This window comes from Halyomorpha halys, unplaced genomic scaffold, assembly GCF_000696795.3.
Source record: "Halyomorpha halys isolate HHAL.00 unplaced genomic scaffold, Hhal_1.1 Scaffold308.1, whole genome shotgun sequence".
NCBI classification, from domain to species: domain Eukaryota; kingdom Metazoa; phylum Arthropoda; class Insecta; order Hemiptera; family Pentatomidae; genus Halyomorpha; species Halyomorpha halys.
Genome location: NW_027107032.1, coordinates 305,524 through 322,957, shown reverse-complemented (window position 1 = coordinate 322,957; position 17,434 = coordinate 305,524). Strand labels below are relative to the sequence as shown.

The window sequence follows — 17,434 nt, the reverse complement described above, 5'->3', positions numbered from 1 at the left end:
TAGTGTTTTCCTAATTTAATTATGGTGTATAGGTTGATAGACTAAAATATATTTTGACAAAGGCAGAATAGCCAGCAAGCTTTTAATAACATTGAAGCTGTTTCCAAAGCTCTGCAGCTTTCCCCGAACCCCTACCCCCCTCCCGTGTCCTGTTAGGATCTGTGAGACCCAATAGTCTGGGAGGACCCATTTAGCCTTCAATCTAGAAAGGACGGTAAGGAAGAATTTTCTCAAAGTAGCTCCCTTCTGGCTTGCTACTCACCGTCTATTCCACTCCTGTCTTGTCCATTCTACTCCTCTCGCAGTAATTTCTTCAATAAGTTTGAAGTCTCACCGATCCTCTCTCGGAGCGCTTCTAGTCCCTGCCTCTTAACTTCATATTTAAGGACATCTTCCCTGAGGATGAGGTCCAGGGGCATCGCTCCGGCCAGCACCTGGACCGCCTCATGTGACACCGTTCTGTATGTCTTCGTGACCCTCAGCAGAGCCAATCTCTGTATGGTGGCCAGTCTTCTCTTCTGTGTCTGCGTGAGGTTTACACTATCGATCTGAGGATCCTTAAGCCCACTCTATCCCCCACGTGTGAGGGGTAGCTTCACATCACAGTATTAATTATAAAATATAATGATGAGAAGATTGTTGACCGTGGATAATATGTTGAAGAGAAGATGGTTGGGGGGTGGTCAGAAAACAACACAAATAACTTGAAAAACATATTTAATAGTGCCAACGTTTCGGTTAGAATTTCTAGCCTTCCTCAGGGTTACTTTTGGGAGATCGGAAATCTGAGTGTAATCTACACAGGTACACACCTAAATTTACTTGTATATAAATATCATGTAAAATATCACTTAGATTTCCGATCTCCTACAACTAGCCCAGAGAAAGGCTAGACATTTTGGCCGAAACGTTGGCCCTATTAAGTAAGCTTTTTCAACTTATTTGTGTTATTTTCTGACCGCACCCCGAACCATCTTCTTTTCATATATAAAATATAATAATTCTACTTAGTAAATGATAGGAATTGTAATGATATTGATATAGCTTACAGTTCGTAATGTACCATTTAATTTAACTATGTCTCTATTTAATATAATAAGTCCAATAAATATCTTAGATATATGAAGTTGTGTTGCAAAAGGGTATTCAAAGCTGCCCCCTAACAGCAATGGCTCGTACTTATAAACTAATTAATTAATCATTCTCTCAAAACGATTGCCATCTTGTTACTGTTGGGTGCTCCGTCCTACCCCAAGCAGAGGAATCATGTCGCTGAGTATATATAGCTACTGCTAGGAGCTTACTAGATCTTACGAGAGGCAACAATTCTAAAATCAATTTTTCTCCGTTATCTGTTAAATTTTTGGATCATGATTAAATGGTTGTGCGTATTCCTGATCAGAGGTTTAAATTACAGTTAAGTTTTTTCTACGATGAAGACTTATACCTTATATTTAATAGTAATCTTATTTATTTTCATTCCCAAAGATTAAGACAATTTAATATAATTTGTTAGTGGGGAACCATCAGTTTAAATTGCTTTCATTTTTATACCTAATGGTATAGCTATACCTCGTGGTATAGAACTCTTTTTACTTTTTACAGAGGCATAAATGTTCTTGACCAATTGTCAAGGGTGCCACACACTTTTAAAAAATAACTAAATGGACTTTTATTGATTTCTTTAATCTCTGGGATACACATGTGTTCATGAATATTTGTCTAACTAGAAGCAGATAGATCATATTCGTATAAGGTTCTTTGCAGAAAAGAAATATAGATAAATTTTAAAATCAGCTGACCTATAACTCACTTGAGAATAATTGCTCAACTATAACTCTCCCGTAAATATTCTATTACTCTGAGTGTCGGTCCACACAGACGTACTTTGGACTCACAGAAACTTTACCCAGCTTTTGATGGAACGGCACTGGGGGATTGTTTCCATTTTTGACAAACTGCCCCGCGTATCATGAGAACCTTATCTGATACATGGCGAAACGAAGCAATATTAACCAAAATTAGTTGAAATTAGTTAGTGTTACATATAACACAAAACCATTTGCTTAGAGCTGGGTACCTATCTACCCAATATGATGTATAGTTTTTTTTTTTTATATTAAATATGAAGTGAGGTATGTAGATAGGCCAGCTTGGGTATATTGTTTGTTTAAGTTTATATAAACTATCGTTAACTCAACATTTTTGTTAAATTACTACAACTGATTATTTACTTTATATATTTTACTGGCTCTATTTGAACGGGGATTGTCTCATAAACAAATAAATAAATTATTAAATTATTTAAATATAATCAAACAAATTGAATTAAATATTGAAACAAAATGGTAGTCAAAGCTGTCCCCTAACAGCAGTGCCTCGTACTTACGAACTAAGAATGCAACTTAAGCTAGCGAAAATTACGAGTTAAAATGCACGATCGCTGCTGGGTACTCCGTACTACCACGACATAAATTCATAAATCTCATAATATATAGTTAATTATACATGCATTTAGTTCTTGCGAGAGGCAGGTAGTAATTATGTGAATATTTTTTATTTATATGAAGTATTTTAGTCATAAATACTTAAATATTGTTAATCCATATGCATATATTTATCGAATAAAAAAATAATAATAATAAAATATAGTAAATAAGTATGAAAAATGGATAATTATAATGATGACTGAAATAATATATGCCCATCGCTAATAAACATAAGTAGATAAATGAATCAACTATTATTATTATTCCTATGGCACTCCATTGCCTGCAAGACCCTGAGCCTCCTACACCACTGCCGAATGGACAAGGTCTCTTGCTCTCTCTTTTCATCTGTCAACATTCAAGAGCTTTAAATCCTACTTCATATCGTCTAGCCATCTGATCCGAGGATGTCCTCTTTTTCGTTTTCCATCTGGTTTGCCATAAACCATCTTTTTGGGTATCCTTTCATGGGGTATCCTCTCTACGTGTCCTAACCATCTCATTCTTGCTCTTTTAACTAAAGCCACAATGCTTGGTTTCCCAAACAGATCAATCATCATTACTTCTTCTTCTCCAGACTCCATTCTCCGAGGCTCCTCCCATATCCTTCTCAATACCTTTCTATTCAATACAATATATTTCTAATCAACTAATAAGATAAAGAATCTTCACATTCATACCTTAATAGATATGTTGTACGTGTATACAATATTCTCACTGTGCCAATAATTACAATTTTTTCTTGTGTTATGGAACTTTGAGTTAAGATTTGAAGAAGACAGGTTCGATTAAATCCTTGGTGTCTAGGCTTTAGGGGGAGCGATAAGAGTCGACTAAAAACTCTATAATAGATAATATCACACATTTGTCAAACTCTGACTGCGTAGTCTTGCTAATAAATAGGAGGAGTCGATATATCCACTTTTAGAATATTATTATTTTTTTTTAATTTAATTTCTTTATTGATATTTACAACTGTATCAAAACATAAACAAGTAAATTTTCATGTTTAGTTATACAATGGCATGATACAGACATGTAGAGAATCTACTCATTGGAAGAACTCCAATAACATTTCTTGAGAAGAAGATCTCGAAGCCATCTTATTTTCTAAGACCGGGATTTACGCCACCGCCGAGTCGGACCTTCCCAGTTTGGTAGAAGAGAATTATCCCTTCTTAAGGGACTTCATTTACGGGTGGAAGGAGGTGGTGGGCCCCACTCATTTCACGATGGGAAGGGCTTGACCGCCCAACATCGGCGAGCCACCAGAAGAGGAGGAAGCTGACCCATACTGAGTCCAGGACGGCTAGACCAGCCTGGTAACTGCAGGAGGCATCCAGACGGATCCACTGGACAAGGTGTAGCTTCATCAATAAGGCGCTAAACCTAGCGCTGGGCTGCACTACAGTAAATAAAAAAATAGTAATTGTATAATTAATAAAAGAATAAAAAAAAAAATTGCGATCTTTGGGAGCAATGGCATGCGCAAACCCTAGCACTACCCCACTTCTCCCGCCATTCACTGCACTCCGTATGCCAGAAATGGCAAGGGAGGGGTATAAAAAAAAAAGATCGATAGTGTAATCCAACTACAAAGACCTTGGTCCTGATCCGGCTGTGGCAGATAATTATTTTCTGTTTCATTGTAGCAGTGAGTCAACCCTGTTGGTTCGGGGATCGCTCCAGGATGGATACCCATAGACGGGGAAAAACCTGGCGGTCGAACTTGATCAAGAATAAATAACCTCCTTGCACACCGTTGTTCATCAACCAGTATTTCTTCATAAAGTAATGAACCCATTACCAATTGATGGGTTGTAGTGCTACATTTTTTTTTTCAATGCCATGATGTAGAAAATAAAAAAAATGTTTCATATATATATATATATTTTCATAGAAAATCTAACTTAATAAAATTACCTCTCGCAAGAATTGAAAAGACTCCAACACAATCAATATACACTCAGCCACAAGATTCTTCTCCAACTCTCTCACTAATGTAAGATTGAACCTCCATGTAAATAAGAGCATTGTTTGTTTTTGTTCAGTGGGGTAAACTATCAATGGTCATTAGCGCCATTTATACCTTATTTAATTTTGCTTTGTATTTGTTTAATTTTATTATTATTTAATATATAAGAAAATTTTGAGGCCAATACTGCTCTAAACTTTTATTAATACGCACTGCAAACATCACTATACTCCCTAAGACTCTTTAAAATATAGATTTTCTACAGAAAAAAAATATAATGCAACAATTTTTATATTAATATATATATTGTCAGTAATAATTTTTCTTTTAAAGATTCCACTCTCTGTGATAGAGCGTAACAGCTATTTTATGCTTCCCATTTCAAAGGAACTATTAAGATTTATAAAAGTACGAGGCACTATTGTTATTGGGCAGTTTTGGATATCTTTTTTCTCTAAAATTCATATATTTTTTAAAGATCTAATTAGCTATGGTTCATAATCGATTATAGGACCACATAATTCGTGTTTAGGTAAGAAAACACAAAAAAGTGACCAAAGTTAATTAGTTTTATTTTTTTTTCCCTGTTATTTATATATATTTTTCAATTTTCGATGATACAAGATTCATCTATTTGTATGTGATATGAACAAATCAGGTCAAGAATTAAAGTTTACATTAAAAAAAAAATAATAATAATAATAAAATAGACAAAAAAAGCATATCCCTAAACATGCAATATAAAATTAGTGTTATATGTATTTCTTTACCACGATTTGAATTTGAAGCTAGGGAACGAAAGATGCAACTAAATAATTCAGAGCTGACCCTCAGAGTCGTACTCTCCTCTAAATTCAACCAATATTGATGCGATGATAAGCATACGTCCGTCCTAAGACTTTGAAGATTACTGCTTACAAAATTCAAAATAAGTTAAAAATTATTTATTTTTATCGGTTGGCTCTACAATCCTTGTAGATCTTTAGTCGCCCGCACCAGCCTTCTCCACGCTTGCCTATCTTGGGCTACTGCTCTCCAGTTTGCTGTATGCAGCTTTTTTGCATCTTTGTCGATTCTATTTTTGGCCTTCCACGTGGTCTCTTGTCAACTATTCATTGTGGTGTAGAGGCGTCCTGATGGATTGCTTGGAGCCACTATATAACATATTTGCATCATTAAAAACTAATTACAATTCATTAGTTTTCAGCCTTTTCTTCACGACGATGCCCAAAGGATGGGTCCAGAGGTGCAACACGTCATACTGTGCTCAGGTAAGATCTACTACGACCTAATCAAGGAGAGAAGCATCCGAAAGCTCGACAACAGAATAGCAATCGGGAGGGTGGAACAGATCCATCCCTTCCCCATGAGCGAAATACTGGAGTATCTGACGACGTTCTCGAAGGCCAAAATATGGTGGGCCCAGCAGGAGCAGTTCGAGGACGGTTGGTGGAGCTACGTCCAGCAGAACCTCAAGGACGAAGGGCACAAGATCAAGTACGCTGGAAGGTGCCACGCTACAAAGCCAGACTACAACTCGCATAAGCTGTCCACTCCAGAGCTGTCCTACATATTCGATATGATGACACAGAATCAACAAGTATAAATGTTTTATTTTGTTTGATTTCTGATTTATTAACTTTACGTTGAATGATTCTCAACAAACGAAAAAAAAAATAGTATATGATTAAAAAGTAGATTATAGAAGTTCTCCAGAACAGCCTCATATCTTAGTACAAGAGCCCTAGAGGAGAAGTCAATTATTTCACACCATTTTTTTATTAGTTCAATGAAAACTATGTAAAATTACTAACAATAATTGATGAATCTGCCAAATATAGTTAGGGGGAATGAAAAATGGCGCCTATTTCCAGGCGACAAAAAATAATTTTACATTCAGTACTCCATATCGTTGAAACTACCTACAATACTAGAAAACCTAATGAAACGTTATTTAAAGTAGAGTAAATTTGCTAAAACAGGAGTCCTAATTGAGCTATCTACGTTCAATAATTCTATTGTGATATACAATTTTCTTAAAAGCAACATTCCCTAAACAATTTACTGAAAAATCAGGAATCATGAGACGTACAGATGTCTATTAGTACTCAAATCAAAGCTAGTTTACTGTACTATAAAGTAGTTTATAATGTTTAACTTCGTAGGAGTAGTAGTTTTCATAATATTCGCTAAAATAAATTGATTTCTAGTGTTCGGGCAAAATTTTATATGAGCAATTCATATTTACATGCAAATATCATAGAAACTACTTCTCCTACGAAGATAAACGTTATAAACTAGTTTATATTGGGTTGTTGCATATGAAATGTCGGATATTTTTTGCAAATATTTCTCTTCCTGTTTTCGCTATGCTTTTATTGTTTGTTTAACCTCGTTTATAATCGTACTTTCTATCGCCAGAGTCACAATTCAACAAAGGTGATTCTCAGTGTTAATTGTTCTGAATTTCGTACCGATATGGATTCCACCGATATTCATGTAATTTTTTTTTGTATGAGTATAAACTTGGTAATAATGCTGTAAAAGCTGCACGCAATATAAACCAGTAGTTTGGGGAGAATACTGTTAATGATCGAAAATGCAGCGTTAGTTTAAAATATTTCGGTCTGGTTATTTTCCACCACAAAAAGAACCACGAGGAAGACCCAAAGCAACCCTGACGACCGCATACATCGCAGAGAACAATCACGAAATTAAATGAATTTAAATATGAAGTTTTGCAGCTGCCAGCCTATTCACCGGATCTTTCGCCAACCGACATTCATTTTTTTTAAACATTCAGATAGGTTTTTGCGGGCTAAACAGTATAAAAATTCGATATCTGAATTTATTGATTCTAAAAATCAAAATTTTTTAAGACAGGCATCTATGCTTTAAAGACCCGCTGTGAATTGAAGCGAATGGAATTTATTTTTATTAAATAAACAACTTGTGAAAAAAGATATGTAGTTTTATATATTCACTAAAAATCACACATTTCATATGCACCAAACTAATTTTACATTAAATTAATTTTAAATTTACTGCTTGCAGAATCTTTTCGTTCAATGGTTCCTGAGATAAAAAATTTGTCCGAACAACTATAAATTATCATCTTATTAAATTAATTTTTGCCAAATATCCTGAAAACAAAACGTCATTAACTACTGTATAGCACATTAAACTAGCATTAATTTGAGTGCTAATCTATACGTCTATTATCAACAGCTCTATTAGGGCTCATATTTCAGAAAAAATACATTAAATTATGTTCTATTAGGTTTTTAGAAAGTTTTTGCTTTAGAAAGTTTTTAGTGCTGTAGAAAGTTTCAAAGACATAGAGTTCCAAATAAAAAGTTATTTTTTTTAAAATTATAAAACAGGCGCTATTTTGTATTCTCCCAAACTGTACCCTGGCACACTCATAAAATTTTGACTAGATGAATATATCTATTCCTGGGATATATTTTTTCATAAATTAAATAGTTTTTCTGAACAACTAGAAATATCATTTAGTTAATTTTTTTTGCCAAATATCATGAAAACTACTACTCCTACGAAGATAAACGTTATAAATTAATTTATAAAGTATTAAACTAGCTTTAATTTGAGTGCTAATAGACATTTGAACGTCTCATCTTGGGTTAAACATTTTCCACAGTAAATTCACTATCTGCTGATTTTTCAGTTTTTTTACAAAAATATATATTAGAAACTATTGAACAATAGCAGCTCTATTAGGGTTAATATTTTAGAAAATTTACTCTAGAGGATACTGTTTTTAGTTTTCTAGTGTTGTAGCAAGTTTCAAAGATATAGAGTTCGGAATGAAAAATTTGTATGTTTTAAACATTGTAAAACAGCCGCAATTGTGAATTCTCTCAAACTGTACATGACACACTCATCAAATTTTTACTAGATGAATATATCTCTAGAAATCATCATTTTATTAATTATTTTTGCCAAATATCATGAAAACTACTGCTCCTACAAAGATAAACGTTAAAAACTACTTTGTAAAGCATTGAACTAGGTTTAATTTGAGTGCTAATAGACATTTGTACGTCCCATCCTAACGTGCTATAAATTATGTTCTATTAATTTTTTTTAGTGTTGAAGGTAGTTTTAACGATACGGAGTTCCGAAAGAAAAATAATTTTTTTTTTTACGTTTTGAAACAAACGCCATTTTTTATTCCACCTATCTATACTTGGCTTATCTATTTTTAATAGTAATTATACACAGTGTTCAAAAATTGGGGTCAAATAACTGACTTTTTTCTCCTCTTGGGCTCTTGTACTGTAAGTAGATTGTTTTGCCGCCTAGTTGCGCTGGCTGCCACCAGAGTCGCTGGCGCGCTAGAGAGCAGTACTCCAAGCTAGAAGCCCAACGAGTTGGCCAAAGAGAAGACGTTATATCTTCAACTGTAAGTATATAGTTTTAATGGCACACTCAGCCTCAATTAAAGATATTAGCGCACTCTATTCATATCGATACACGGCTCTTTGTTTGATGCGTGCGGTAATGTTATGTTGTGCCAAGTAGATCAATATGAGAGCCTCACGCCCAACCTTAACCCACTGTTAGCTTTTAATCAACCACAACACACTTACGTACACAATCGTCTTTCACTATCATTATTTAACTTTCACTTCAATTAATTTAATCTATAAATACTATAAAATATATCATTATTATGTGATAACTCGCAACTCCCAAATATATTTTATATTGTTTAATATTGAATAAATAAAAATATATGCTTCATTCTAGAGACATCACAAAAGAATCCTTCAAGTCAGAAAAAAAAAATAAGTAGACTAAAAAATGATGGTTGAGACAAGATGTTTCTGGAATGATGTTTTTGTTTTGTTTTTTAAATATGATAATCATAATATTGATGTTTTTACTTTCAAAGTATTTGTTTACAATAGACAAATAAATCAATATTTTATAATTTATTTTTTCTCAAAATTACATAATGGGTATATTATTTTTTAACTAATTCGTTAGTCTAGCATTAATAATTTAAGAAACATTTTTACTTTAACCAAAACCCAAAAATATCTAGTTTGATATTGAATAGTACTTAGTAATATGTAGATTTCATCGGAAAAATATGTGTTAAGTTTTCTTATTTCAGTTTATACTTTTCTTTAAACCATATGTATAGCATAAAACTTTAAACAAACTTATATTAAAAATGCATTAACTAAAATATAAATAAAACTTAAAATAGAGACAAATTGTCTCTTGAATGACATGTTTGTTTTTTAAGTATGATAATCTAGTAATGTTGATTTTTTAGAAAACGAAAAAGTCAACATTTGGTAATTTATTTTTTCTCCAAACTATATAATGGATATGTCTTTTGTTGACTAATTCCTTATTAAAGCATTTATAATTTAAGGAACATCTTTACTTTAAACAAAACCCAAACAATCTATTTTGATGATGAATAATATTTTGTGATATGTTTATGAAGTTTTTCTTTTTTTTTATTGAATAAAATTATTATTATTAATAACATCAAGATTTCATCTGACAAATATGCTGTTAAGTTTTCTTACACTCAATCCTAATGTTAATGTTTTTTGGACTTTCGAAGTATTTTCTTGAAAATAAACAAAAAAAACTCAACACTTTGCAATTTATTTTTCCTCCAAACTGCATAATGGATATTACATATTTTTCGTGAACTAATTCGTTAGTCAAGCATCACTAATTTTAGAAACATTTTTACTTTAACTAAAACCCAAACCAATATTTTGATATTAAATAATACTAATAAAAATCGATGAAATTTTATTGAAAACATTATATCAACATTTTATCTGACAAATATGAAGCTAAGTTTTCTTATTCCAGCTTACATTTTTCTTTAATCCATAAGTATAGCATACAACTTTAAATAAATATACAGGTAACATTGTGTAAACTAAAATATATAATATATATTATAAAATATAAACAATACGTTCTATGGAACATTTTCCCTTATTAGGTTAAACTTGATGCGTACATAGACAGAGGAGGAATGCTTGAATTTCCCTATTTTAGTATTAAATGTCTATAATAATGAGATTTTCAGCATAATTTATTTTAAAAAATGATTCATACCTGTATTAATTAATTAATTAGGGGTACATGGAAATATTAGTTCGTTAGTAGTTACAGCAGCATCTCCCATAAACTTTATAAAGGTCTGTAAGCCTATATTTTAAGGATATTTTTCTACTTACTAACATTATACATACTGTTATAAATGATGTTAGTAAATAAAAAAATAAGAGACAATTATTTATGTGAAAAAGTTTTAGATTTAAAATATACAAAGTTATATATGACATGAGAATTAGCCTGCAGACATTTTTTTAAAGAATATGACATCAACATTTAAGGTTGTCTCCGTGAAAATGGCATGAACGTTGGTGAATTTCTGAAAATAAATGTTGAGAGTATATTTGGTTCAAAATTGTGTGTGTTAATAATAAAATAAACCACTCTCAAACAATCATTATAATTATAATTATAATGAATCACCTATGTTATTCCAAGCATGTTTTACAAGACACAAAGAATCCAAATAAACAACATTCATTACAATATGACTAATTTTATTATATTTGTTCTTAGTACGTTTCATTTTTATTTTAGTTATGTTTTTTTATATTTTATACGTGGTTGGAGTGGGTAGCTCAGCGGTAAGGCACTAGCTACTAACTGCAAGGACCCGGGTTCAAATCTGGCTGTGGTAAATGGTTATTTTCTGTTTTACTGTAGCTGTGAGTCAGCCCTGTGGTTCAGGAGCGGGTACCATTAAGTTAAAATCAGGTCGAGCGTTATTCTGCTAAATCACCTCCTTGCACGACCGTTGGTCTGGTAACAGTGTTTCTTTACAAACTGCCTTAATGGGTTGTAGCGGTACAGATTTGATTGATTCTAATATACATGCTTTTTACATAAATTATGCATACACTGTGTAAAACATACTGTACTATATGCATTGCATTTTTTATTTAGCATTAATTCATTCAAAGTACAAAATGTATGATATATAGAGGATTATTTAAAAAAGAGAAGAAATGACATAAAAAGAAGCCTAGACTAGCTAAGAAAAAATTTTGGGAAGTAAGTTAATACACAGAATATTATAAGACGCAAACAAAAAAATGGTAGCAAAATGAAAAATAAAATAAGATAAAGAAAAAAATTAAGTGTTTACCAAACTTTAGTTAAGAACATTTCTCAATCTAAAAAACTATTAGTTATATCAGTTATAAAACTCAATTTATCATTACCTCATCCATATTATTAGTATTTTATAATTATTTATTATTATTAATTAAAACATAATATAGCATTTTATATAATAGAATTTTTTAGATAGAATAATGCTCTTTACTGTATTTATATGGACGCTTAAAAAAGCATGGTTAGACCTAGCTCCATCATTCTGAGATCGATTCCGGACTGGGGCGTTGACTTTTTTCATTAAGTGGCGGTCCCACAAAATGAAAAACTTGACCCCCCTCCAAGGTTAGGATAGGTTTTTCACCTGCGATAACTAGGAAAACATCACCTTCACTATGGATTGCTTTAAAAAATAATAATAATTATCAGCTATGTTATTTTTTATCCTATTCTATTTTATTTTTTAACCTTATTCTTTTTATTCACTTTTATTTTATTCATTATTACTATTATTATTTTTATTTTCTCTCACCTATTCTTGTTTTGTTTTTTATATAATTTTCTATACATTATCTATTGTACAATTCTGTAAATACAAATTTTCAATACCAATGTAACATTGTATGTATATAATAAGTTTTTTGCAGTGTATGTACAAATTATTTAAAATATACGCCTCTTTTAAGTGCATATCGAAGCACAACTTACACAACCAGATTACTACACAAACAGATGCCTTATAAGTGCCAATATTTCCGAAGGTTTCCATCCTACCGATGTTTTATTCCTCCAATTTTTACGTTCAAAAGAAAATAATGATCGGTCATAACCGGTATTGCCTTAACACAGTATTATGTACACAGTCATTCAGAGAAGCCTCCCCCCCCCCTTAAGCCTAAACAAGCACTACAGCTCCAAAGAAATAAAAACATTAAATAACAACCCCCAAAGTTAATAAAAGAAGTCATTGTACTTTATTACAAGTGGACTACGCAGGCTTTCTCCTTAAAAGAACATAAAAATCCAAATAAGATTAACGATTGTTGCTTATGATTTGTCTTAAAGCAAATCCAAGATGTCAACATAGACCTTTCTAAAAAAAAAGTAACCATTTCTCATTTTTCGCTATAATAAACAGTATTAAAGAATTTGATATATAACTAAAGGAAAAATAGAGCCAGGCTCAAATCGAAAAAAAAGACATTAGTACAAGAGCCCAAGAAGCCATAAAAGTCAATTATTTCACCCCAATATTTTATTACTTTAATGAAAACTATGTATCATTACTTGTCAAAATTGAATATGGCGATTGAATATGAAAATGGCGATATAGTCAAAAATGTAATAAAACAAATTATTTTTTCATTCAGAGCTTTGTATCTTTAAAACTACCAAAAGCACTTTTTTTAAATAAAAAAATGCGGTTGTCTCAAAACAACGTGAACAATGACGGTAGCAGCGTGGTAACGCGCCTGTCTGCCAACCCATAGATTGGGAGTTCGAGTCCCCGTCCCTACCCGGGTTTTTTCAAGCTTATAACTATACAAGACTCACTCACAACCTCCCCCCGTCAGCCAATGGGTGGCACTCGCGAAAATAGGCGTGGGAGTGACGGACCCACCCAATGAAACCCACGTCAAGAAACGCGCGATGTATTTCGTATGGACATCGCGCGAAGCCTTGGAACTCAACGGTTTGTCGCGCCAATAAAAAAAAAATTGTATCCCTGCGTATGTTGCTATGGATTTATTTTCATTTCACAGGCTTAAGTTAAAAATTATAATAAAAATATAGTATTTTAATTTTAACTTTTAATTAATTATTAAATTTTACTAAAACCAATTGGGCCAGACTCCATGGATACGTTGTGATATAAGCCAATAATTACATCTTTTTAAATACTTGTTCCTCTTCAACCTATGAAGGTTTTTTTTAAACCTGGCAAAAGTATACCTCGACCAGTGAGGGACTATAGTACGCCGTCCTTTTCTCTGTTCAAAAGAGGCCAATTGGATATAGTATACGGATCAACCGATCAGTAGTATAAGGATCTATAATATGATCGTGTCGAAAGGTATCTGAGAAATCGTATCCTGGTCAGTGAATTACATTTGTATACGGTGTGCTACACAGTGTCATCATCCTTTCTGCAAAACCTGTAGATTGGTGAAGTTCAGTCCTATATTACAGAAATGCTTGTTCAGATGACAGTGTCCTGTATATAGTCCTGTCACCCATCTTAAAGCACTCTTGTCCATGTTAAGATGTGTGTTGCTTCTTTCAGTGCAGGAGTCTTTTAGAAACATCTTTGACTGCTATTATCTTCTGGTGTTCCTTCAAAACATCCAGCCTTGCCCTCAGCAATCGCTTAAACACGTCTTTTTGCATGGCTAGGACTAACTCTGCATCAGATCCTTTCTGGTGAGGCAGTCCGCTCTCTCATTGCTTATAATACCCGTGTGTCCTTGTACCCATTCAACCCGCACCTTGTTGGCTAAGGAAAGAGAGTTTAGATTAGTGTTACACTCTTCCACCAATTTGGAGTGGATTATATAATTACCCAGCGCATTAATGGTTTCCTAACTGTCTGAACTAAGGGTTTTAGTTTAGCTTTCACAGTGGAAATTACCGAGATAGTTGCAGCCACTGTCGTGGTGTAAACTTCTTACACATTTGCAATCGTGGCTGTACTATAAGGTACTGCAGTGAAAGCTCCTGCCATGTGTATTTCTATGTTTCGTTACTTTTAATAAAATTAATTGCATCCATTTGCATGCAATTGGGAAAAAAAGGCAGTTATTTCACCTCAATTTATGATTACTTTAATGAAAACTACTAGTTTAAATTGATGAGTCTGAGGGGAATACAAAATAGTGGCTGTTTTAAAACATTAAAAAAAAACAATTCTCTTTCGGAGCTCTATATCTTTGAAACAACCTACGCCACTAGAAAATCTAATAGAACATCATTTAAAGTAGAACAAATTTTCTAAAATATGAGCCTAAAAGAGTTATTGACGTTCAGTAGTTACTGAGTAACAGGTTTTTCAAAAACATTTTATAAAAAATGTACCGAAACATCTTTGTTTATTGATTTTATTTTGTGAAATCCATATCTCAGGAACCATTGGACGTACAGATATCTATGAGCACTCAGATTAAAGCTAGCTTAATGTACTACAATGTAGTTTATAACGTCTATCTTCGTAGGAGCAGTAGTTTTTGTGATATTTTCCAAAATAAATTCACAAAATATTGATTCTAGTTTGTCGGACATAATTGTTGATCTATGAAAACCTATATATAAACATTGAACGTACAGATGTCTGGCAAATCTTAAAGTAAAGCTAGTTTAATGTACTCTAAAGTAGTTTATAAAGTATCTTCGAAGAAGTAGTAGTTTTTATGATATTTGTATATGAATATGAAATTTTGTCTAAAAAACTAGAAATAAATTTATTTTACCAAATATCATGAAAAATACTCCCACGAAGATTTACGTCAAAAACTACTTTATAGCACATTAAACTAGGTTTCCTTTGATTACTAATAGACATCTGTACGTCTCATAGTTCCTGAGATATAGATTTCTCATAATAAATTCCCTAACTACTGATTTTTAGTGCATTTTTTTATATTTTGCTTTAAAAAAAAACTGTTTCTCATGAACTATTGAACGTAATAGCTCTATTAGGGCTCATATTTTAGTAATTGAAATCTACTTTAAATGATGTTCTATTAGGGTTTATGGTGTTGTAGGTAGCTTTAACGATATGGAGCTTCGAACGAAAAATGATTTTTTTTAACGTTTCAAAACAGCCGCCATTTTTTAAATCCTCCTAACTATACTTCGCAGTCATCAATTTTGACGACAGACAAACTGACTATTTTCTCATTTTGGAATCATCAGTTTAAAATTTAATTTAAATAATTATTTTTTTTCTTTATTGGTAATATTCCATTTTACATAAGCAAAATTTGTTGACTAATGATAACCTGTCTTGTTTACAAACTCCTCATTAACCTGAGTCGTTCTCCCTGAATTATGGACTACATTTCATGTCCCATGTTCACAGTTACCAAAATAAATTGTGTTGCGTGGTGCTGACTGTAAACACCCTAATGGGATTGCTCCTTCTCAGTTTACCCCCATCGTCATAATTCCCAAATGAACCCGCTGACGTCAACAGGGCAATAATTTAAAAAGTTTACCTTTCTGGAGGATAACGAAGAATTACGTAAGTTAGGCAAACTTTCTGGAGCAGCTGTATTTAATTAAATAAGAGTCTTCCTCCCAGAGCTACATTATGTAACATAATGAAGAATAGCAGAAAACAAGTTTTATGTATACATATCAGGGTGTCAACACTGCGAAGCGAAAAGCGCTCAAAGGAGTCAACACTGTTTGTTGACACCTTTTGTTATCTAAACGTACTTTTTAAACTTATTATTTGTTATATAATATAAAGTTTTATATATTTATCACCTCGTAAAACATTCAGATCACAAAACTTTAAATGAAGGTCTGTTGCATTTAGTGGTTACTGAAGTCAGAGATGGGTAAAAATTAGCTTTAGTTGAAACTAATAGCTAAAGTTGTCATGGTTACGATATTTATTTATCAATGGTTCATTCATGAATAAGGATCGCATCCATGGCAAATTCATCTATTAGTTCAACTACAGGTAATTTTTGCCCATCACTGACTGAAGGTTTTGCTATTTATCGAATTTTATATTTTATATTGTAGGTTGTATATATTTAATGATTTTCGATTACGTGTAAATACAAATCTTGTCTATAAATTTTAGTGATTTATTTTTTATTTAACACAGTAAAAATATATTTATATGAAGACATTATCTGTCTTGGTAATTCAATTAAAAGTGTATGATAAAAATTCTAGAACGAAGATTGAATTTGAAATTGAATATAGGTTATGTAGTACTATTTATATGAATTTTTATCATCTACAACCTAAATTGCTGAGAATTATGTTTCCTTCCATTTCGTTTATCTTTATTTATTTCCTTTTTATGAATAAAATAGAATAAATTAAATGTAATATCAAAAAAAATTCGAAATAACAAAACATATGTGGATACCGAAGTTTGTTGCATCCTTTGTTTACCAACCATTTGTACAAATCTTGGAGTAGCAAACGTGTAGATCCACCAAGTAATACCAGCATAGTCTAAAATATTTAGAGTTTGCGGGAGATAAACTGTGTCAATACTGATATTATTGTTATATTTTAGCATTATCACAACATATTACTTTTAATAATACTTATAGTTTTATGGTGTTTTCATCTGTGGTGAATCTATATTATACGAAATCCAGCAATTCTCTAAATTTAAATTTGCCCAACTTGGTTATCTTCCCAGTAGATTGTGCAAGTGCAGACATTTTAGTTATCTGGAGAACTTGTGAAAGATGTCAGACTGGTCCACCAAACCTTAAGAAACAGATTACAAAACACAAATAAGAGATAATAAAATAAATATATATATCGTTTTCTTTCATTTCATCATGGTGTTTTTTACTTTTCATTATTTTTTGATATTACTAACTATTTTTTTTAAACATTTATTTTAATTAATGTTTTCATTATTTTTAAACATTACTTACATATTTTATTATGTTAATTCAATTACTTATCATTTACATTTTCTCCCTCACCTTTCATTATGTTTACTCCTTTATTTAGAAGAGTGTCATTTTTAATAACTTTTTTTCCATTTATTTTGTATAATTCTTACCTCTACAATATTATA

General features: G+C 32.0%; 2 protein-coding genes across 2 annotated transcripts in view; both read left to right on the top strand.

Annotated features, from left to right (window-relative positions):
- LOC106681093 (2-oxoglutarate dehydrogenase-like, mitochondrial) overlaps nt 1-6,088 on the top strand; it is a gene marked incomplete at its 5' end in the record, with an annotated part of 36,722 nt that extends 30,634 nt beyond the window's left edge. Inside the window, 1 exon segment of the mRNA XM_067045399.1 lies at nt 5,665-6,088. Within this exon segment, the coding sequence (XP_066901500.1) occupies nt 5,665-6,070 (406 nt within the window).
- A 2,735-nt stretch (nt 6,089-8,823) lies between these two features.
- Nucleotides 8,824-17,434, top strand: part of LOC106681094 (uncharacterized) — a 101,531-nt gene continuing 92,920 nt past the window's right edge. Inside the window, exon 1 of the mRNA XM_067045398.1 lies at nt 8,824-8,890. The gene's annotated coding sequence lies outside the window, so the exon portion shown is untranslated. The remainder of the gene's footprint in view (nt 8,891-17,434) is intronic.